Source organism: Chiloscyllium plagiosum, unplaced genomic scaffold (assembly GCF_037043375.1).
Source record: "Chiloscyllium plagiosum isolate Xiang-an unplaced genomic scaffold, Cpla_swu_hap1 HiC_scaffold_45, whole genome shotgun sequence".
Lineage (NCBI taxonomy): Eukaryota > Metazoa > Chordata > Chondrichthyes > Orectolobiformes > Hemiscylliidae > Chiloscyllium > Chiloscyllium plagiosum.
The window spans coordinates 76,480,280-76,504,542 of NW_028270183.1; the positions used below are offsets into that span (position 1 = coordinate 76,480,280).

General features: G+C 40.4%; 1 long non-coding RNA gene and 1 gene segment (V, D, J or C); both read left to right on the forward strand.

The window, feature by feature from the left end:
- Positions 1 to 447: 447 nt before the first annotated feature.
- On the forward strand, positions 448 to 17,563 carry LOC148136754 (Ig heavy chain C region-like). The segment is given in 5 exon segments: positions 448 to 481; positions 10,693 to 10,998; positions 14,102 to 14,413; positions 16,381 to 16,689; positions 17,163 to 17,563. Coding segments are annotated over 5 exon segments (1,338 nt in total).
- A 2,763-nt stretch (positions 17,564 to 20,326) lies between these two features.
- On the forward strand, positions 20,327 to 21,054 carry LOC148136755 (uncharacterized). The gene is made up of 2 exons (XR_015754490.1): positions 20,327 to 20,449; positions 20,589 to 21,054. It is a non-coding gene; the product is annotated as an uncharacterized LOC148136755 (long non-coding RNA).
- The last annotated feature ends 3,209 nt before the right edge of the window (positions 21,055 to 24,263 follow it).

Here is a 24,263-nt window from a genome sequence, read left to right on the forward strand (position 1 = left end):
TAGTATTTGACACAACGTGTCTCACAGTCATATAACTGGGGTGACACAACAATTATGATCAATACAAAAACCTATTCAGCCTCAATTGTTTGAAACTAGTCAGTGTTAACTTCTACAAACCGTCTTAACTTGCAGTATTAGTTCTGTGCGGTTTAATGCCAGTATCACTATTTAATTTGTAAAAGTGTTGGGTAATTTTCGATACACCAGTTGGGGATTTTGAGAATCAGCTCATGTGTTACTCTGTGAAGTATAAAACAGTATTAAAATTTATCAAGAATGATCAGAATTCACTAGCGCAATTATGTGATGAAGATTTATCGTGACTTTATTTTGCCTGTGGTTCTGAAAATTTAAAATGATGGTAGATTTTTGATTTGTTTTATGCAGAGCTAGTTATTGTGTGACCCAGTCCAGAGAATGTAACACTGTGAATATCTTGAATACAGGGGCCAAGGGACCATGGTGACAGTGACTTCAGGTAAGACCCTTAAACTTTCTTAGTGACTTTTTAAAAACTTTCTATTCATGTGACTAATTTCTGAATTAAATGAAATTCAGATTCTGTGCTGAGTTTGGTTTGGTTCGGATTGATTTTTGTTCAGACTGATTATAGACTTCAGTTAAGGCTCAGCAAATAGTTACAATGGGGATGATGGAGTCAGTTACTCGGTGTATCTCTTTTTGATCAGATGGGCATTCTGTGTGGCTGGGTTACTTGAAACACCTAATGTCTCTTAATCAGTCAGCTACAAATAATGTTCAATGTCAGTGACATCCTGATTGTGAGTTTTATCATCAACAACAAACGCTAAGAATTCAAAGATGTTGGAGATATTACTAAACATGATTAAAATATGCCAAAATATCATTATTCACTTCTTGAATGTATGTTCTTACCCTGATTATATTTTCTCATTTATTTTGTTAATTTTGTTGATGACAAGCAGGTTAGAAACTGTCATAAAATTTTCTTGCGGTGCTATATTGCATTCTGTTGATTAGATTCTGAGTTTGTTTTACTTGATTCTGTTGAATTTAGTTGATTGGATTTTGGCTTTGTTTTAGTTGATTCGTTTTGAAATGTGTTGATTGGATTCTGACTTTGTTTTTACTTAGTTTTGTTGAATTGTGTTGATTGGCTTTTGAAATTGTTTTATTTGATTCTGTTGAATTGAATTGTTTGGATTCTGATTATGTTTCATTCAAATCTGTTGTTTTTAGTTGATTGGATTCTGATTTTATTTTCCTTGATTCTGTTGAATTGAGTTGATTGGATCTTATTCAGTTTGTGAAATTGATCAGCATTTTCATGCTTTCTGTAATCGGTGTTTTCTTTCTGGTGAGGAGATTGACTCTCTGGATTAGTTTTCATTACCAATATTTGTGAAGTTCTTTGGTATTTCATGAATCATTTCTGCATTTGTTAAACTTATATGACACATTTTTCTCTGCTTGATTGAAAACATTACATCCATTTGTAACGGTCTGAAAAACAACTGAAGGCAGAAACCCCGAAGTGTGAGAAATGAAAAAAAAAACGAGTTTTGAATGCATTGACTTAAAAAAAAACCTCAGTTCTAATTGTAAACTAACTGAATTTTGTTTTGAGTAGCCTCATTCAAAATAAAATTTGGGACTAAAATCTGAAACTGCAGAATTGATCAGATTATGTAATTGAAACAAACTTAAACTTATAATGTGGTAATATTTGTCCATTCAATAATTTTGTTTTGACAATGAAGTGATTAATCAATATATGCCTTCAACCGCTCTACTGTGCGCTGCACAAGATTGTCACGATCAAGAAGGGTATACAGGTTGGAAATAAATTGAACTGTTGCCAGAAACGTTACAGCTTTAAGTGTTAAGTCCCCTCACAAACAAGGTTGCTGTTATGACTTGTTATTTCTATTCAATTTAATCATTAGTTTGCTGGATTCTGAGCAGCTTTGTTAGACTTCAATCTGGGTTTGTTTTGTGAGGTTACATCATGTTCTTGGTTCTGTTGAAAATGTTTGCAGAGCTAGTTCTGCTGCAAACACACCGTGTTGTGATCTGGTGATCATTGACCTGTTGAGGAGGGACTGTGCTTGGGTAACATTAAATGTGTTATATTTGGCAAACATTTTCTGGTTTCTACATTGTTTTTTGCAATGTTAACCGCTCCAGGTTCCTCATTCAATGCAATCAGCATGCGAGTTTAAATTTCATAAAGCCTATTATTAAATGAAAGGCAAATCGCAAAGGTTTTAGAAATGAAGGGAAAACAGACACCTTCGGGTGCCATTTTTACTTAAAAGTAATAATTAAGGATTAATCTAATCCATGCTTTACAATCCACATTCAGAACTCCACTATCTAGTTCAATCACAATGTCTGTCTTTAAACAGTTTACAAGTCATAGAGAAATATAAATAGAACTTGAAAAGTCTAATGTTCTAATAGTTCTTGCTCTTGAGCAAAAATGCCATGACTGTGTTATAATTAATCAAGAAACACCTTTCAATTCCGCTGTACACTACATACATATTTTTCTGGCTGGAAAAGATCATTGACAAAAACCATTTGGAAATTCTGCTCCATTCTATGAAGAACAGGTCAATTTCACTGCTTTGATCAGTTTCACACGTAACTTGAGTTAATTAATTGTTATGTCCCTGATTAAACTGGATTTACAGGATAAAAATAAAACATTAACTGAATTATTTAATCTGCACAGTGCTTTAGGTGTTCCCAATCTGTGCATTTTAAATAAATAGTTACATTGTACAACACAATATCAACTGAAGAGTCATTCTTTTGGAAACAACTGCTATCGTGAATTATGTGACCAAGGCCAAATTTCGAATTAATAAAAATAATCCACTCATGACCTCGCAGGGCAGCTTGGTGTCTCAGTGGTTGGCACTGCTGCCTCCCAGTGCCAGGGTCCCAAATTCGATCCCACCCTCGGGTGACTGCCTGTGTGGAGTTAGCACATTCTCCCTGTGTCTGCGTGGGTTTCCTTCGGGCGTTCTGGTTTCCTACCACAGTCCAAAAGGTTTGCAGGTCAGGTGATTGGCTGTGCTAAATTGCACTCAGTTTTCAGGGATGTGTAGGTTAGGGTGCATTAGTCAGGGGTAAATATAAATTAGGGGGAATGGGTCTGGGTGGGCTACTTACTGTCCAGGGGGTCAGTGTGGAATTGTTGGGCCAAATGGTCTGTTTCTATACTGTAGGAACTCTACTCTTAAAACCATGGGAGTGCTTGCTGAAAACCCAGAGAGTTCATTTTACATCGGTGTGTTCAGACGGATGCAGAGTTCACAAATTTGCACAAGACATGAACTAGAGGATAACAGAGCACATTGTTTATTCAGACACTTAAAATAGAGTAATATTTATTTTAATAAATATACTTGACCGATTTATTGCAATGTAGCGATCGGAAGGAATCTGCTCACATTAGTTAAGTGTGACAATCATTTAGATTAGATTTCCTGCAGTATGTATCGGGCCGTTTGGCCCAACAAGTCCACACCGACCCTCTGAATAAGAACCCACCCAGACCCATTCCCCTACCCTATATTTACCCCTGACTAATGCACCTAACACTATGGACGATATACAATGACCAGTTCACCTGACATGCACATCTTTGGATTGTGGGAGGAAACCCACACAGACACAGGGGAGATTGTGTAAACTTCACATAGGCAGCCACCCGAGGCGGGAACCGAGCCTGGGTACCAGGATCTGTGAGGCAGCAGTGCCCACATTTACTTAGACATCCGGTAAAGCGGGCAACTCCAGACAGAAGCGTGTTTTCAATTCATACATTTTTAAACATTTTCGTTCATTAAAAGCAGTTAACAAGAAAATGACCTTGCCCTAATACCTTCAACAGAAATGCTTTCCACACTGGAATTCAGTATTGACTTTATGCAGTGCATGCAAAATCTCCACAGTTCACAGAACGTTTTAAGAAATTGTAAAAATAATTTAGAGATTAATCCATTTCCTCCGGACCTGTGCTTTAATTGGCGATATTTCCCACCTGAATAATTTTGTTAAATACTTATTAAGTTTATTAACTCAGTGGTTATTTATGTTATTGTGAACACATTCTCGTTCACATTAATCCACCAGTTAGTTTCTCTGATGAATGTTCAATTACAGTGAATATATTTGACGTGAGGAGTTGAGCAATGTATCCTCCAGGATTAACTCTGTTGTACAGTTTGTTTCAGTACTATCTCTGTCTAACTTGTCAACGGTCCTGACCATTTGTAAATTGTCCAGTTCGGATACCTGAATCTCAGACAGTTCAATTTCATCTCGCGCTTCAAAACCACTTTTATCTGCCAGAATTACAATATTCAATTATGTGCCTCAGAATTGAGAGCCCTGACTAAGTTGTTCCAATCAGAACAAACGTTTCAGGAACAAAAGACAGTTAGCAAGAGTTTTGAAATTGGTTGTTGGCAACAAGAGATATTTGATTGAGCGAGGCAGAGGGAAATATGCTGTATATTTTCTTTGTGCCTCAGTTATGCAGGACATGTTTCGTGTCACAATGTAGAATCAGAATTTTTTTGCATCTTATTATTTGAAAACCTATTATCAGCTTTTAATGTCACTGGCAAAGGTCATATTACACTTCAAAACATTTTAATCTTTTTCAAACTAAGTAGACCGTCTGGTGCAGCAACATTCACAGGGGAAAGAGGAAGGGAGTTCGAGGTTGGAATCCAGTGACAGTGATTTGATGGCAGTGCAATTCCTAGTTTTATTCCTCTGTAGGTCCCATAGAGTTTGAACAATTTGAAGCTGCTGTCAAAGCATTCTTGGTAAATGTTGAAATGTTACTTTCATTGTACAAACATTCTGGAACAATCCCTGGTTCATGGAAGGTGTTAATAACTAACATGGTTGATGTACTGTCAAAAGAGGTGGGCTGTGTTCTCCGTGATCGTGTCGAGCTCATTGTGTTTTGAAGTTGTAGTAGGGTCCCTGATTCTGTGCCAGGTGGCCTGTGTTCACTTACAACCTGTTAGAGAGGTATGTAACACATCTCTTATCAGGTTACTTCAGTGCAAGAAAGCAGATTGACATGTTTGGGTGTTTGTTGGAATTCCACTCACACAGGCCAGTGAAATCTATTCAATCGCTATCCTGACTTGTGTCTCTTAGATATTAAACAGAATTTTGGTGGTTAGCAGCTTTTTCCAGATCAATATTTGTTCACAAGCTTTTGGGCATTACTAGATGGGGTTAATGGAGGAAGTGCTCAAAGAAATCCCAGCTTTTGACTTGCTGCTCTAACAATATCATTTATAACTAATCCAGAATGAATCATTTTCGAAGCATATTTGATGAGATTATGCTTAGGCCGTATTACCTTATATTAAACCAGTGCTTTAGCTGAATGTGATTGTTCAGTACGATGGGGGTTCTGCTGAATCCAACACTTGCAGCAGATGGTGATAGCTTTTCAGTTGGTCGTCAATTGCTATCTCAGACCATCCAGTACCTCTGCTAAGAATTCATTTTCCAACAGGAGTCAAGCCAACGTAATCACTGTTTATCTCAACAGGTGTGAGCTCTTGTGCCAAAAACATGAAAACAATTTGCTGAAGAGCAGGTCTCTGTGTGCGAAAGGTTAACCTTGCCTTCTCTCCACAGGAGCTGCTAGACCTGCTGAGTTTCTTCAGAAATTTCTGTCTTTCATTTTGGTTTTCAAGCATTTAAAGTTTGTTGTTTCATTGAAAAAAGTTCTGTTCGATTAAACACGTTCTTCAGAGAAAAGATACATTTGAACAAATTGCGAATGTTCAGAGATATTAAATATCAAAGAATCATTGAATTTGAGCGCCCTGATCTCGAGCTGTAGTTTCACAAGAAACTATTATGAAGTAACAACACACTCCAGAGTGCAGTGGCTGCTGTAAGTGGGTGGAAGTTCTTTTGATAACTCAAATAGAGAATGTCAATGATCCCGTTCCAAATAATCAACAGAAGTATTTTTTTAAAGCATGTGAAACAATTTGTTGAAATATTTTATTAAAAAATATTCACAGCCAGTGCTAGCTTAATGAATGACACAATTATAGGAAGGTAGGAGCAAGAGGAGGGCACTCAGCCCCTCGAGCTGTTCCATCACTTACTTAGATCATGGTGCATCTGTGAGTTAAATCCACAGGTCTCCCTTTGGCTAAAACTCTTCAACAGCTTTGATTAACAAGCAAAATACTATCCCAGATTTACTGATTCGACTGCCCATAACAAAGGGAGACACCATTTCTGAAAGACATTCCTGTGAGTACTGTGACACAATGAGGCTGGAATTAATTGCTCAGGAAAGTAAACTTTAAATCTCTGACAATTTCCAATTGAAACATCCCAATCATCATATTTCTTTAATTTAACACTGTACTTCCCTGGAATAAAGAAATATAATGTGTGATTGCCTTGCTAAAAATGAGGGAAGTTTTCTGTTCAGCAAAAGAATGGTGCACCTTTGGAATTCCTATTGTATGATTAAGAAATAGCTCTGTTCATTCAGTGAAAACACAGTCAAATCACACAAAAGGAAACCATGTCATCTTGTGTAGACACAAACCTAATTTTCAATTCTTCCAGCGGTTGTTTGAATCTCTAGACAGGTGTCTAGACAGGTGGAAGTGTCAAACTTTTTATATCCTTGAGAAACCAGTTGTCATCAGCCTATTTGACTTGCTGAAGTTTGTGTGGTATTAACACATTCACAGCGCTGTTAGGAAGTGAGCCCCATGGCTGTGATTGAGGAAGAGGAAACGGGCAGGGAACTAGGTGAGAGTCAAGTTGAAGTCTGATTTGGAGGAGAGCTTTCAGGAGAAGCATTTACATGCATGTGCGCCCTTATCCTCAAGGATCACAATTTTGGAACATGCTGCCGAAGGGACATATCAGCATGCAAAATGGAAGCTGAAGAAGGTATCTCGGCCCCTCTAGAATGCTATTCCATTCATGGGATCATCATTAATCTTGCTGCTCACCAGTCTTCCCAACACACTGATAACATTGAACCTGATTGTTTTCTGTTCAGCAAAAGAATGGTGAACCTTTGGAATTCTCCACTACAGAAATTGATTGAGGATAAAACATCAAATGATTTCAATAAGGAGATAGATTCCTTCAATCCTTAAAAAAATGCTACGGATATGTGGGAGAAAGGGAAACGGGCTGCAATATTGGTTGAAAGCCATGAAGACATTGAATGGGGCATGGTTTGTCTGTTTGCACGTAACGCCAACATTGGTGGTATAATTGGCAGTGAAAGTCATCTAAACTTACAATGAGATCTTGATCAGCTGGGCCAATGGGCTGAGGAGTGGCAGATGGAGTTTAATTTAAATGAATACGACGTGTTGCTTTTTGAGAAGACAAATCAGGTCACAACTTAGAGTTAATGGAAGAGCACTGGATAGTGATATTCAACACAGGACCCTGAAGGTCCAGACTCATAGAGTCTTACAGAGTTAATGTTAGGGCACTGGGTAGTGATGTTGAACACTGAGAACCCTGAGGGTTCAGACTCATAGATTCTTGAAAGTGTTGTCTCAAGTAGCTAGTGTGTTGAAGGTGTTTGGCATATTTACCTTCAATGGTCAGAGCATTGAGTGCAGGAATTAGGGCTTCATGTTGTAACTGTCCAAAACATTGGAATGAACTGCCAGAGGAAGTGGTAAATGTAGAGATAGGTCCAACATTTAGAAGACATTTGACCAGCTATAGGAACTGTATAGGTCTGGATTGATATGGGACAAAGGCAGGCAAGTGGAATTAGTTTAATTTGGGAACGCTGGTGAGCATGGATGAGCTGGAACAAAGGAACTGTTTCTGTGCTGTACGACTTTATGACTTACTGACTTTATGGTGGAGTAGGCTCATAGTTGGAAGGTGGTGAGCAAGTGAGGGGCTGGATTGGGCATGTGGGAGAGTTTGGGCTGATAGGCTGTGAGGTGTTGGCTGGCTGCTGGGTAAGCTTCCATGCACTCTGTCTGGCAAGATGGCATCGGGTAAATGGTAATGGTCACAGGATAATTTGGTCGAATTGTGCTTGGTAGGTGAGGGGTAGTTTGAGCTGAAATGCATGAGGTCTGTCTTTGCCAGGCTGGTTTATGGAGAGGTGGGCAGGATGCCAGGCTGGTTAGTGTAGAGGTGGGCAGTGTGCCAGGATGTTTCGGGGGTGGAAGGTCACTGTAATGAAGTGACAGGTGGACGTGTTGTCAAAATGCAAAGCTCGGAGTCTGGCAAAATGGTAGGTGGTAAAGCACAGATGTGAAAGGAGCTGGGATTCAATGTGCACAGGTTGACTTGGGTAAGATGAGAGGTCAGTGATCAAGGGCTGAGGTCATGTCTTGGGTAGTGGGCTTTTGTCAGAGGTTGTGAAAATGATGGTGTCAGGTCCAGTCAGGGCCAGATTCACTATGGGCCAGTGCAGGGCGGCAGGAGTGTAAATGAGTGAAAGGAATTGAGATCATATGTCCATCTGCAATATAGAATATAGAACATTACGGTGCAGTACAGGCCCTTCAGACCTCAATGTTGTGCTGACCTGTGGAACCAATCTGAAGCCTATCTATCCTACACTATTCCATTTTCATCCATATGTTTATCCAATGACCTTTTAGATGCCCTTAAAGTTGGCGAGTGTACTATTGTTGCAGGCAGTGCGCTCCATGCCCCTCGTACTCTCTGAGTAAAGAAACAACCTCTGACACCTGTCATCTATGTCCTCTCCTGCTAGCCATCACTATTCAAGGAAAAAGACTTTCACTGTCCACCCTCTGTTTATCTTTTATGTCTCAATTAAGTAACCTCTCAACCTTCTTCTCTCAAACAAAAACAGCCTGAAGACCCTCATCCTTTCCTCATTAAACCTTCCCGCCATACCAAACAACATCCTGGCAAACCTCCTCTGAACTCTTCCAAAGATTCCACATTCTCTCTATAATGTGGTGACCAGAACAGTACACAATACTCCCAAGTGCGGCCACACCAGAGTTTTGTACAGCTGCAGCCTAACCTCGTGGTTCTGAAACTCAGTCCCTCTATCGATGAATGCCAACACAAAATATGCCTTCTTAACAACTCTATCAAACTGGCTAGCAACTTTTAGGGATCCAAGTACATGGACACCGAGATCTCTCTGCTCAGCTGCACTACCAATATGGATTGCCTTGGATGTGTTTCGTTTGATAGGGGTTGTGTGTTCCGGGCATGAATGGATGTCTAGCAGGGTAGGGTTTGTCAATGTGAGTGGAAATTTCGGTCTAGACAGAGTAAGTGCAGTGGTTAGTCTGAAAGATGAGGTTTGGTGGTGAACTGCGTGTCAGTTTGATCGTTATTAATGTTAAAGATTACTTGTTCATTTCTCAAATCATATTTACGTAAATACTCAGCTGTAATACTCCAAAGTCTCTGGACCTTAATGGTCCTCCATTTCTCAGAGGCCTCCAGAATTCAGATAATTGTAAATTAGATGTTTCAACTTCCAGACAATTGGCATGAGTTCAGCCATGACAGCCATCCTCCTAGTCCCAGTGCTCAGCTCCTGCCTGTGCTGCTGCTGCAGTGACCTCCCTCCCAGAGAGAACATTCTGCCTTGCATTGATAAGTGAGGAAGGCTCACTGGGCCTGGTTTCCAAGTATGGGGATGGCAAACACGAGGGGACACAACTTTAAAGTGAGGGGAGATAGGTATAAGACAGATGTCAGAGGTAGTTTCTTTACTCATTGAGTAGTAAGGGTATGGAATGCTTTGCCTGCAACGGTAGTAGATTCACCAAGTTTATGTACATTTAAGTCGTCATTGGACAGGCATATGGATGTACATGGAATAGTGTAGGTGGGATGGGCTTCAGATTAATATGACAGGGCAGCGCAACGTCGAGGGCCGAAGGGTCTGTATTGCGCTGTAATGTTCTATGTTCTATGATTCACTCTGATTTATCACCGGGGTTACTGCCAGCTGTTGGGTATTCCCAGCAGCACGGGACCTAGTGAAGCAGCACGCTGGTTCCGTGGTTAGCGCTGCTGCCTCACAGTGCTAGGGACTCGGGTTCCATTCCAGCCTCGGGTGACTGTCTGTGTGGAGTTGGCACTTTCTCCCCATGTCTGTGTGCGTTTCCTCCCACAGTCCAAAGATGTGCAAGCTGGGGGAATTGCAAATGTTGTGTTCAGTGATTGGGAGGTTAGGTGCATTAGTCAGGGTTAACTGTAGCATAATAGGATAGGGGAATGGGTCTGGATGCGTTACTTTTCAGAGGGTGGGTGTGGACTTGTTGGGCCAAATGGCCTGTTTGCACACACTGTAGAATTTCGATGTATCTGCATTTCCTTGTTTTGTATTTTGTGAAACTTCACTGCTCTTCACAGCAATCCAGTGAAAGTGTCAGTTGGTGAGATCTTCAAACAGTTACTGGGGTGGGATCAGGATGTTCTTCTTCCTAAATTATGTGGTAACGGTCAAGGTCGAGGGCATGTTTCTAAAGAGGGAACCAATGATCATGATCAGCAACTGGTAGGAACCAAAAACAAACTCCAGTTATGCTGTAGACTTAGCGGGAGCATACTGGCAAACGTTTACAGCTGAGGATACATTTGAGTAACTGATAAGGTCAAATTAACAGAAATTAACATGCTCAATTGGTCATTGTATTGTAGAGACACCATCGCTCCCCACGCTTTATGGCCTGGTCTCCTCCTGTCAGGAGCACAACACCGGTTCTGTGATCTTTGGTTGTTTGGCGATTGACTATTCCCCTGACGTCACCAAGATAACCTGGAAGAAAGGTGGGGAGCTAATCAAGAATGGATTGAAGACTTACCCATCAGTGAGAAACAAGAAGGGAACCTACACCCTGAGCAGCCAGTTAACCCTGCCCGAGTCAGCGGTAGATTGCCCCAGCAAAATCTCCTGTGAGGTTCAACACAGCGGGTCACACAAGAGCAAAGAAATTCCATGTCCAGGTACGTGTTGTGGGAACTGAGATAAACAGAGCATCTGGGATTAATATGAACAAGGCATTATTTATAACCATTTTCACAGAATCACCTTATACAGCACAGGAAAAAGGCCCTTTTATCCATCCAATAACAGCCACCTATCAATAACAGCCACCTAACTATTCCAGTCTCATGTGCCAGCACATGATCCATTGCCTTGTGTGACTTGCCCTTGCAAGGATACTTCATACTTATTATGAGGGGCTCAGTCTCTACATGACTTATATGTGCTGAGCTCCAGGCTAACACCACCCTCTATTTGATTTTGTTTTCCCCTGAGGTCCACTTGGAACCTCCTGGCCTTACCTTCACCCTGTGCCCCTGAGGTATTGATCTCTCCATCAAGGGGAACGGTTTCATCCAGTTTACCCTGTCTATGCCTAAAATAATTCTAGACATCATGATAATCTTCTCCCTAATTCTCCTCTGCTCCAAAGAAAACCCCTGTGTATCTAATCTAGTTTCATAACTAAAACTCTCCAACCCAGGCACGATCCTGGCAAATCTCATCAATACTGCCTTCAGTGTAATCACATTCCTTCGATAATATGCACACAACGCTTCAGTATGGCCTAACCAGTGTTTTATTAAGTTCCAGTATCGTCTCACCACTCTTCATTGTCAATGTCTAGGCTAATAAAAGCAAATATCCTCCCACTTTCTTAGCCTCTTTATCCAGACAACACAGTACTGTAGGGGATCGGTGGGTACATGCACCAAAGATCCTCAGGCCTTTCCAGGGTTCCATCATTCAAAACGTCATACCTCACAGATTCTTCTGCCGAATTACATCACCTTACATTTATCCAGAATAATTTCCATTTGCAACTTTTCTCTTCACATACAACCAACCCTTTTACATCCTCTTGCAATCTAAAGCCATTATGCTCATGACTTACCAACATGACAGTTTTCATTTCATCTGTGAATTCACTGGTTAATCCTCCTAAATTTGAGTCTCAATCATTGGTATGGAAGAGAAATAGCAAAGAAATCAACACCAATCCCTACAGAACACCAGGAGACATAGATTTCCAGTCACGCAGACACCCGATGACTATTATCCCCTGCTCCCACCACTCAGCCAGTTCTAGATCCAATCTGTCAAATTACCTTGGATCCCATTGGCTCTGATTATTGCTATCATCTGGACATCGAGTTATCTATCTGAAAACTACTATCAAATTGTTACACATGACTTCCTCTCAATAAAACCTTGCTGAAAATTGTAGATTTATCTTCCAAATGAAAACTAATTTCACTACTCAATAGTTTCCTTACCACTGAGACGAGCTTGATAGATCTGTGGTTTCATTATTTAGCCCTTCCTTCGTCCTGCATAACAGTGCAATGTTGGCTGATCCACACTCACTTGGCACAACTGCTGTGGCCAGACAGGAATTCTAAATTATTGTCAGCGACCCAACTATTTCATCCTTTGCATCGCTCAACCGCTTGGTATACTTTTCATCTGCCCTGGAAATATAACCACTTTTCATTCAGCAAGACAACACAGAACATCACGTCATGTGTCCTAATTTCTGAAAACTACATCACAACACTCCTCCATGATTTCGGTCCCCACATTGTCCCTCTTACTAGTGAACACTGACACAACACATTCGTTTTGACCACAACCTAATCCTCCGACTCCACTCCAATAATAACACTTAATGGGCATTACTGATTCCCAAATAATTCTTTTATTATGAATGAGCCTGTAACTTTTAAAAATATTTTCCTTTATTATGACTGCTATTATTTTCTCATGGTCCCTTTTGCTCTTCTAATTCCTTTGTCTTTCAAACTCCCCCTTGCACGTTCTGTACTCCATACTAATTTCTATTGATTTGAGATTTCAGTATAGACCTGAAGCCTCCCTTGTTTCTCTTTATCTCACCCTCCATGCCCTTTGGTGTCCAGAGCCCGCTGCATTCTTGGTCCCACGCAGTGGCTTCCTGGGAAATGACCACCCTGTGATTTTTCTATCTCTTTCTTAAATGTGTCACACTGCTCTGACCCAGATTTACCGATAAGTGTCAGCTTCCAGTCCACTCTGGTCAAGTCATTAGCTGATCTAACTAAAATTGTCCTTCCCCTTTTCAGAACTTTGGGCCAATTTCTATTCCTTTGCAGTACAATCTGAAATCCAACTGATTTACCATCACTGTCTGCAAAGTGCTCCACCATTGATGTTTTACCCACTGGGTCGACTTCATTCCCTAAAGTTAAGTTCAGATTCACCCCTCTATTGCAAGGTCTGGATTAAAATTCTCTGTATTAAACACATACTTTTTTCAAATATTCTCCTGGGGGCATTTTCAGAATTGTGCTCCCTCTAAATTTTTGACAAAATGAATATCCAAGCCTATGCTGAGGAAGTTAAAAACCTCTTTTCTCATTCCTCTATTTAATTTACATTTCTCTGAAATTTGCCCATGTATTTGCACTTGGTCTTTTGGACCTATAGTAAAGTCTATCGTGCTCTCCCAGTAGTTATGTTTGCTGTGTTTTGGTTTTGAAGTACTGTCCATTTGCATTTGTTCGAGGAGGTATCCATGATTTCATTTCTCTTTACAGCCTAAAATACTCTTGTCAGAATTGCGACAGACGCAACATTCTGTACCGCTCACCCCCGCCCCCATCATTTTCCATCTTTCCCTGTCTCGCCTGAAGGCACTAAATCCTGGAAAATTGAATAGCCACTCCTGCCAGGCTCTCAATATGTCTCCGTGATAGCAACAGCATCATTTCTTCATTTATGCCAGTAATTCGTCTGCCTTGTTCATCATACTCTGTCATTAAAACGAATACCATCCAACGTTGCTATCTTTCTTCTGATGTTACCGGCCTGTTGTTTCTGTGCCTCCTTGACTCCCTTGCTGTGTCCTCTAAGTTTAGCCTTTCACATTTGTCCTGCTTATCTTTCTGTGTGGATCCCAGCTTCTCCAGCACTCTGCACAATTATGATTCTTGTATCCATGAACCACAAGAAACCATGATATATGAGAACTGATTTCTTTGTTATGAAATTCGTCGGATAATGTATGCGATGTGTTTCCTAAAGGTCCAGATATTCTCCCAGCAACCCTTCTCCTAACTGTGAGCTCCAGTGAAGACATCGCAAGCAGCAAGTTTGCAACCGTCGTCTGTTCAATCATCGAGTTCCGTCCGAAGTCAATCTCCGTGAGTTGGTTGAAAAATGGCCGACCCTTGGATTCTGGCTTCTTCACGTCTCCCGTGTGTGAGGCGAACGGGAACTTCTCGGTGACGAGTCGGCTGATGGTCCCTTATGGTGAATGGTTCAACAGCGCGGTTTATACCTGCCAGGTCACTCATGGAGAGAACATTCAAAGTAAAAACATCACCGCACTCCAGGGTAAGAGACACATACTGAGAGAGCTACAAATCATTCTGAACTCTGATGTGAATCAAACACACGAATTTATCAGGCGTAGTAAACAGCACAGTACAGCTTCACATTTCCCAACATGCCACGGATCTCATTTCAGTTTGAGTGTTACATTAGCATTGCTTATAATTCAACATTTTGGCAAGTCAGAAAAGCATGTTTCCTCTCTGTTGAAGATAGATATATAGACAGTGAGCTTTTTTAAATAGTTTGTTGCCTGATCATGCTGGGAGAGGCATTCACAGTGCTGAATCCTTGCCTAATAGCCGCTTCAAGGATAAGTTTGGGGGTGGAGGGGGATATTGGATAGATATATGATTGAAACATAGAAAATACTGAGAGACTGAGGTCGAGTGAACGTGGTATAGATGTTTTGACTGGTAGGCGAGACTAGGACCCAAGGGCACAGTCTCCAAGTCAAAGTTGCACCCTATAGAACTGAGATGGGGAGGAATTTCTTCACCCAGAGGGTGATGAGTCTGTGGAACTTGTTGCTGCAGAGGGCATTGGAGGCCAGGCCATTGTGTGTACTCAAGCCAGAAAGAGATCGGCTCTTGTTTAGTACGGGAAGCAGGTAGGAGAATGGCTTTAGACCGAAACATCGATTTTCCTGCTCATCGGATGCTGCCTGACCTGCTGTGCTTTTCCAGCATCATTCTGATCTAAACTCTGAATTGGCCGAACAGCCTTATTCTGATCCTCTATCTTATGATGTTGGGGTCTCAAAATGACGTGGTTAAAATATGCAGTGACCCTTACTTGAAAATAAATCAATATGCGTTCAATGCTTCATTCCATGCTCAGGAATGACCTGTTGGCTTTGCACATTGTACGACATCAATTTTTATCTGATACTGAGCTCTTTAACGTCATTTATGGGATCAGACCACAGACCAAGTGGGTATCACATTTGATGAACTGGGATAAACGTGATCTCACTGAGCTGCTTTGAGATGCTCTCTGTAATGAGTGGATGCGGCAGGAGAACAAATTCTGCTAAGAATGCTACAATAGGGATGAATGAACTAGGAACTCGAAACATACTGATTTAGCCTGGTTTGGGGTGGCGATGTTTACACGGTGAGTAGTGGGTGTCTATAAAATTAGTGTACATTTCCATCGCGTTTGTAGATTAATTTAAGACGCTTTTGTTTGTTTTTTTTCTCCCCTGCTCTATGAAGAAATTAAAAAATGCAGCTTGGTAAATAAAGTGAAAGTACAGACCAGTTATGAACTAACTGAATAGAGGGAAAGACTTAAGGAGATGGGTGTCCTTCTCGATATCCAATGCTGTACTCAATGTCTTGTTTTCAGATCTACTCGAAACACAGCCCACGAGGAACAATGACATACATTCGAGAATGACATCACACCAATAACGCAAAGTATTTTTGATCACGTTAAATATAATGAACAGTATTGCCATGGCTGTTCACCGCTCCTGTAACACTTTAGAACTCTGCAAAGAGAATAATTATTATTTATTATAATTTGTCCAAAATTTGGGATGTGATTTAGCATTCAACGTGACCAGCAGCACTTGCACCTAAGGGTTATGAACATGGAAATGGACTCATTATATTCAGATTACTCTTGTCACAAGTATCAATAGATGGTCTGAAGTGAGAGACAAACTCCGAAAGAATGGTCATTCCATGGGTTACATGATGGTATCTTTGATGATTTTACTTTTTTCACAGGTTTCGCTTGTTACAAAGCCAGTGTTCTTTCGGAATACTTACACAGGGTATGGCATAGGTAATCACAAATGTTTCACAGATCAAAATACATCAACAATAGTAAGCATCGTTTCAGCAATAGTTGGAGTTGCCATTTTGAAGGTGGCGTCTTCACCCTGTGAAGAAGTAATCTGAAGATTGGGTGTTTATATCATAAAGGGGCATTTTTCATTGACTTTGATTTTTGTTTCATAGAAGATACCGAGTGCCACCCTAACACCGTTAAAATCCTCCCACCGCCAGTAGAACAAGTCTTACTGGAGGCGACGGTGACGTTAACCTGCGTTGTGTCCAATCTTCCTTCTGGAGTCAACGTGACCTGGAAACAAGAAAAGAAGCCTCTGAAATCAGAGATTGCTGAGCAGCATGGACAGAATCCCGACAGCGTGATCAGCAAATTAGACATTTCTACTGAAGCCTGGCTGAGTGGCGTTACTTTTGAATGTGTGGTATACCATCAGAATCTGCCGACTCCGCTGAGAGACTCCATCCACAAGGAGAAAGGTGAGCGGTGATATTAAAACACAAAGGATCCCATGTGTAATCCAGATCCAGTTACATCAATGGCAGGCTTTGATTGGGAATGAACAAACACCATTGGGGGCATTAATGATGCATCTGAAGGCAGGGTAGCTAAGTAGCTGATTAAGAAGAAGATGGACCAAAGGATATTGTATTCTGATTAAGTCAGATATAATGGGAAGAAGCCTGGGCCGTGACGTCACCATCAGCAATGACAATTGGGCAGAATGCCCTTGTTGTGGGCTGAAAACATGGAGGCAACTTTCACATTAAACTTTACTTTTTTTACTGAACAGAATGTTTTCTAAAGGAGCAGACTGAACCATACTGCTCCTTTAGAAAACGAAAGTGAATAAATCCCAAATTAAAAATGGCTTATCTTAATATTTAGTGAAATTGTGATATTGGTTCAGGATGTTTCGGTTGAGTTTATATTTGTCTCCAATATTCTGCAGTGATTAATCCGCTGGAGCCATCAGTGTCGGTCCTCCTGCCACCAACAGAAGAAATCTCCGCTCAGAGGTTTCTCTCCCTCACCTGTTTAGTGAGAGGTTTCTCCCACCGAGAGATCTTCGTTAAGTGGACAATCAATGACAAGCCGGTGAATCCCAGTAACTACAAGAACACCGAAATGATGGCGGAGAGCGACAACACCTCCTTCTTCATCTACAGCCTGTTATCCATTACAGCGGAGGAGTGGGCCAGCGGTGCTTCTTACTCCTGTGTGGTGGGACATGAAGCGATTCCATTGAAGATCATCAACAGAACAGTCGATAAATCCAGCGGTAAACCGAGTTTCGTAAACATTTCACTTGCACTGATGGACACTGTGAATTCATGTCAATAAAAATCTCAAAGTTGCATTTAATAGTTGAACGGAAGTAATGAAGTGTTTCTTTTCCTCCAGCTGTGAGTTAAATACTGAATTAGTTGTTTCTCACTTTGACTTACATTCCATCTGTGTAGTTAAAGTGGATTATTAACAGGTCTAGGACGAGTGTCTTGTGCAGTTAATGTTCCCTGCTCAGATGCACCCTGGGTCAGAGACAGAGTAAAGCTCACTCATTGCAGGATTCCACCAAGTACCTTATCCATCCTAAATCCCTCTGTGTCAAAATCTGACAATGTCCATTTTATGTCAAGGGTAGGGCACGAGTTTTGAACTTGATGTTTTTGATTCCCCCCATTTGACATTCTTACAAAATTCATGTCAGTTTTAAACTGCCAAATTGCACCAATTGGAAATGTAAATTTAAGACATTTTAAAATTAAATTTGATTGGAACATACGAATCGTAAAGAGTGCAGAACAGTTTGAATGTAACCTTTGTTTCTGGGGAACTGCCAGGGATCTTGCGCCAGCGCATGAGTTGACAGAATGTATCTTCACTTTCACACCAAAGAGAATCAACAGTTAAGTTGTTGTGGAGCAGAGGGAGGGGAACAATGAATGGTCTGTCCTCTTGCTCCCTGTGCAGAGTTTTCATGGTAGATGTCCTCAGTAATGTAACCCAGTTGCTAACAGGGACAGTCAGCTTCTTGCTTACTGTCCAAAGATTTAACATTTCCATGCAAAACAATACCTTTGAAGCATGTTAGACACGCTTGGCTCTGTTAACAAATGATTAACATTGATTCCCATAATCCGAAACTGGTGTTTGCATCGTCCCAGTTTGAATTCCATAGTTTTGTCTCAGTTTTCTGGAGCACATGGGATCAATTCTGGTATTCGAATACCTGATATCATTTTGTTTCACATACAGAACCCAAGTAGATATTTTCTAATAAACATATTCAGAAATGTTATCTCTGGGGCAGTGGGGATTTGAACTCACGCCTTTTCTCTCATAGACAGAAGTTCTATTACTGCAACAGAAGAGTTGCTCATAAAACGCTTATCTCTGCACGACGATGGGAAACGTTTCCTGCAACACCAAGGTCAAATCTAATTATGGGCAATGCATTAAAATTAGAACAATAAATTAGAATAATGAAAATTACAGTCTGGTATAAGAACAGATGCAGAGAGATGATCGCAAATACACACGCAATGACACATATACGGGCTCTCACCTAAAGACACATATTTATGTGCACACTCAAATGTGCATATAGATAAGATGTCACACACGCATACTCGCACAGAGCCACACATGCAAGTGGTACTTGAACACTCACCTAAGCTCATACAAAAACTCACATACACCAAAAGAAAATCATTTGCACAAATGAACAGGAGGACTCACATATAACCATGAGAAACATCGACACACGGTAACACACAAATGGGCATGAATACATATACATTCATACAGCACAATGCGTACAGACATACACACATGAACTCACAGATACAAATTCCGAAAAATGTCCTCCCACATGTCAACTCACACAGGCACGTACGTGCACAGAGATAAACATTAATATCATTACTTTCCCATTTTCAGAATCACAAACATACGATGACAGAAGCAGCTTAATTAGTTATTTTTAAACCACATTGATCAGCATGTATACAATATCACACGCACACACAAATTCAGAGTCTCACATGCAGACACACAAGTGCATAGATGAACAAATAGAGGGACGTTCATTCAAAAAGGATAATGGGCACAAGGATCAGCAAGCATCCACAAACAATAGTACAAACAAGCTTATCAGGAGATGGTTTGGGAAAGATTGCCACACAAGCAATTATCATCATATAAATATAAACATCCATCAAAACATAACATTGCATGCTAACATTTATTCAGCATAAACATGAAAATAATCCAGAGTATGTAGGATCTGAAACAGACACATAAGCATACATTTTAGATAGCACTCATGAAAAGTGAACACTCACAAAGACATTACAAGATAAGCATAGGCAGCAACGAAGTGGCATATTAGCATGATGATGCTTACACACTGTGAAAAGACAAAATATTAGGTGCACAAACACATGAGCACACCAGCAGTAAAGGAACAGGAATATGTTTATTCATGCACAGACTCCAACATGGGCTAGAGTGAAGTAAGAGACTCTTATAACCACATACACAAACATTAAAGGGAAAACAAACACACCAAGCAGTAGATCAAATAAATTAAGGGACACACGTACAAAAACGTATTCCTAAATATACAGATCCTACAAACTAAAATATGAAGCAATGTCCTGATTGTGATGTCACTTATATTCATGATTTGCCAAGCAATTGGTCACCAATACAAAAGATGAGAATCACATTTGAACTTTTATTCAGTGATGGCCACAATTTTCAACTATAGTGCTGTCACAGCCTATATTTAAAATATAATGATATAATTAAAATCATCATTCGTAATAAGCATTCCTCAAATAATAATATCCTTAAATAATAGATGAAAAGAAAAATAATTTAAAACGTTCTGACATGGACAATGAAGAAAGAACATATGCAGGTAGTATTTGTAATTTCTTGCTGAGAGTCAATAACGTACTAATAGATACAGATAAGAGTCACACTTGAGAAATACCTGACTGCTTTATGAAGATGTAATGCTCTCAAATTACATGACTTGGATGCAGATAGATCGATCTGGATCAATATACAATCTAAATGCGTTCTCTCGGCTTTATATTCACAGATTCAATAGATCGCACTTGGATTGAAGACTATGAGGATGATAACAGCAACATCTGGACAACTTCCACGTTCATCACCTTGTTCTTCCTGAGTATTTTCTACAGCGCTGCCGTCACTCTGGTGTAGGTGAGAATAATCACATCTTTCTCACGCCAAGCAGCTCAATATGTTTTGTGAAATCTCTAAGTGTGCCATTGAATAAACATTATATCTGAAAGTCCCTGATCATAAATATCTGCGTCATTGCTTTCTCTCTCTTTTCCAGGTTAAGTGAATGAGTTGTGGACCCCTATGATTTTCCTGATCTGCTTATCAAGGTCTGAATTCCCAATCTCCAATCTGTCCTGGGGTTGCTGACTCTAACATTACTTCTGAGATTACTTCAGTTTGTCAGCGTGTAACTGAGACAATTATTGATGGATTTTCCTTTTTACTTTGATATCTTTGAGATGGTTGTGGTTGGAGAATTTTTAGCTTCCCAGTTGTTTGAAGCCCATTTGTTTTGTTTTTATTTGTTCCTTACTCAGAATGGTTGCCTACCCTTTCTGATGAGCCTTTGTATTCCCTTTCTTGTGACTGTTACTGAAGTACAGACAATTCCCAGCTCACAGCGCATGTGTTCTCGTCTCAATGTGGCATCCAGCCATTATATTCACTTCTGTTAGCTTTTACATCAACTTTTGGATAAAAATGCTTTCTGAAATGGTTAATAAATCTCGTTTGAATATGCACTAACCTTGAGTTTGCTTAATTCTTTCTTCAAGGCCAGTCAGTAATAATACATTTTCCCACATCCTCCTCCTTTCCCAGCCAAATACTTTCACTTGTTCTGTTTGGTTGTGTTTCATCCAGTCATTTAGTTTATTGCTGCGCTACCATGCAGCCCACTAATGTAAATATATCTTTCACACGATATGCCTGATGGAACACTCCAGAGACAGAAAGATTAGAGAACATTTCCGCTTATGCACCAAGGGTCACGGCCTCGGGTCACCTAATGATAATTTTATAGGCTCCACCAGAAGCTTATAAAAGGCAGCCAACTGAGTTTGAAAGTTTACTCTACACTGTCTAAACTAAAAGTACTCCCAATGTCAGGGCAGCCTGGGTTAGTAATGCAGAAATCGCCACCTAAAGCGCCCAACGAAACATTCATCAGCCAAAAATGTCTACATTCAGTCAGGTATTCAGACAACAACACGTGCACAATCCAAGGGCGGATTCTCAGAACTGGAGTTTTTCTCACACATAAATCTCATGGAGCACAATTCCTGGGATCTACTTGTCACAGCACACCTGTCAAATCCCAGGGAATGAGACTGCGATCTGTCTGATACAGGGATATTACTGAACAGCAACCCTCAAAAATAATAAATCAGAGGCCGCTGTGATCAGGCAAGGAACAGCTCATGAGTACTTGAAATATTCAGCCATTGAGATCTATATGACGCAAGACAGAATTGAGAACCAATCATAGCAACTGTTCACAGAGTCGGGAAACTATCAGCAGAGGAGAACATTCTCAATTTCTCAGAGTTGGTGAGGTGTATCATCCCGGGAATAATGTTGTGAATCAGTCACGCACCCAATCTCATAACTTTGCATTTTTTTCAAAAACATGGCACCTGAAACTAGATGCAACATTCCAGGTGAGACAAGAGACTGCTTTATTTCAGTTTAACATAATTGCTGTGTGTTTGTTCTCTTCAGCGTAGGGTGATGAAGTAGGGCTTGTTTGCTCTTCTGTCCACGTGTCATGGTACATTCCCTGATTTGTGCACGTACACACGGGGGATCATCTGCTCCTGCACCCCTTTGGGTTTAACCCCTTACTATTGTATGTTCCCCTGAGTTCATAACAAAACAAAGAAGCAGGTCACCGCTCCCTGAGACTGAGATCTATCTGACACACCGATATTAACGAATAACAATCCTCAAAAATTATAGATCACAGGTTGATTTCGATTACGGAAGGCAGAGATGAGAAGTTCTGGAAACCCGACTGCTTTCCATGCCCTTTCCCACAAGCCGTCTGTCAAGCTTTGAAGCTCTTAGCTGTTCTTCCAATATCCTAACATTTTATTTTAAATTGATACTAATATTTTTCTGTAATTTTGCATTATAGACCAAAGCACAGGTTGAACCAACAAGGACTCCAAACACTGAATGGAGTTCGTTTTTTAAAATTCTTGTTTCTATCCAGAATTTTCCTTCCATACAATGTAACCTTATATTTCCCATCACCCAAGTCACCCATAGTATCTTTATTTTCAGCTACTAACCATCACCAGTAAATTGAATAATTTATGTTCAAAGCCCCTCCCACCATCAAAGGTACGGCAGAAGGAGGAAGAGCTAGAAGGAGATTGGAGTCAATTTTTCTTGTGGTGAAACATTACTACTCTTCTCACACAAGGTATTTCTGAGGGATGGTCTAGTGAAGCTATGTGGATGGAACTCAGAAATAAGAAAAGCATGATTATTTTGCTGCGATTGTAATAGTCCCCCCAGTAGTCAGAGTGAAATTGAGTATCAAATATGTCGAAAGATCTTGTTTATACGTGAGAATAATAGGATTGTAATAATAGCAAATTTCAACCTTCCGAACATAAAGTGGGACAGCCATGGTCTTAAGAGCTTGGATGGTGAGGAATTTGGTAAGTGCTTACCTGGGAAATTTGGTAAGTGCTAAAGTCAATTTTCTTCATTAATATGCAGATGTAACTATCACAGAAGGAGCAAACTTGACCTACTCTTGTAATATAAGGCAGGGCAAGGGACTGAATGGTTAGTAGGGGAGCTTTTTGGGGCCGGGGTCATAATTCGATTAGTTGTAAAATATTTATGGAAAGGATTGGCATTATATATAAGTTAAAGTTCTTAATTGGACGAGGGCAAATTTTGATAGTATGAGACAAAATCTTTCAAGAGTTGATTGAAGTAGACTGTTTGCAGCTCAAGGAACGGCCGGCAAGAGTGAGGCTTTCAGAAGTGAGATAACGAGAGTTCGGAGGCGTGATGTTCCTGTTAGTATGAAGATAATGCTGGTAAGAGGAGGGAACACTGGAGGAATAAAGATATTGAGGCTCTGGTTCAGATTAAGAATGAATCGTTTATTAGATATAGAGAAATAAGATCAAGTGAATCCCGAAGAGGTGCAGGGACATTGTAAAGAGGGAAGTGAGGAGGGCAAGAAAGGAAAATGAGATAACCTTGGGAGATAATGTTAAAGATAATCCAAAGAGATTCGACTAGTACATTAAGAGCAAAGGGGTAGATCATAGAGTCATAGAGATGTACAACTTGAAAACAGATCTTTCAGTCTCACTTGCCCATGCTGACCAGATATCCTAAACTAATCTAGTCCCATTTGCCAGTAGTTGGCCCATATCCCTCGAAACCCTCCTATTCGTCTACACACTCAGATGCCTTTTAAATGTTGAAATTGCACCAGCCTCCACTGCTTCCTATGGCAGTTCATTCCATACACACCATCTCCTGCATGAAAAAGTTACTCCTTAGGTACTTTCAACTTTTTCCCCTCTCACTCTAAACCTATACTCACGAGTATAGGTTTAGATGAGACTCCACCCACCCCAGGGAAAAAGACCTTGTCTATTCACTGTATCCATGCCTCTGATGATTTTATAAACCTTTATAAAGTCACCCCTCAGCCTCCAACGCTCCAGGGAAATCAGCCCCAGCTCATTCAGCATCTCCCTATATAACTCTACATGGCTGTGAATATGTATAAGCCGAGAGGGATGGTTTCATAAATCATGTTACAATTTATATAAACGCTGTTTTTTTTTATTATCATTGAGTTTAAAATGGAGGATGGGTGCCTTTTCAATTTCATACCAGTAGCACAGAAAGACCTGGGGAAATAAACTGCAACAAAAAAAAATGGACAAAAGTGATTGCACTACGGATAATCTCA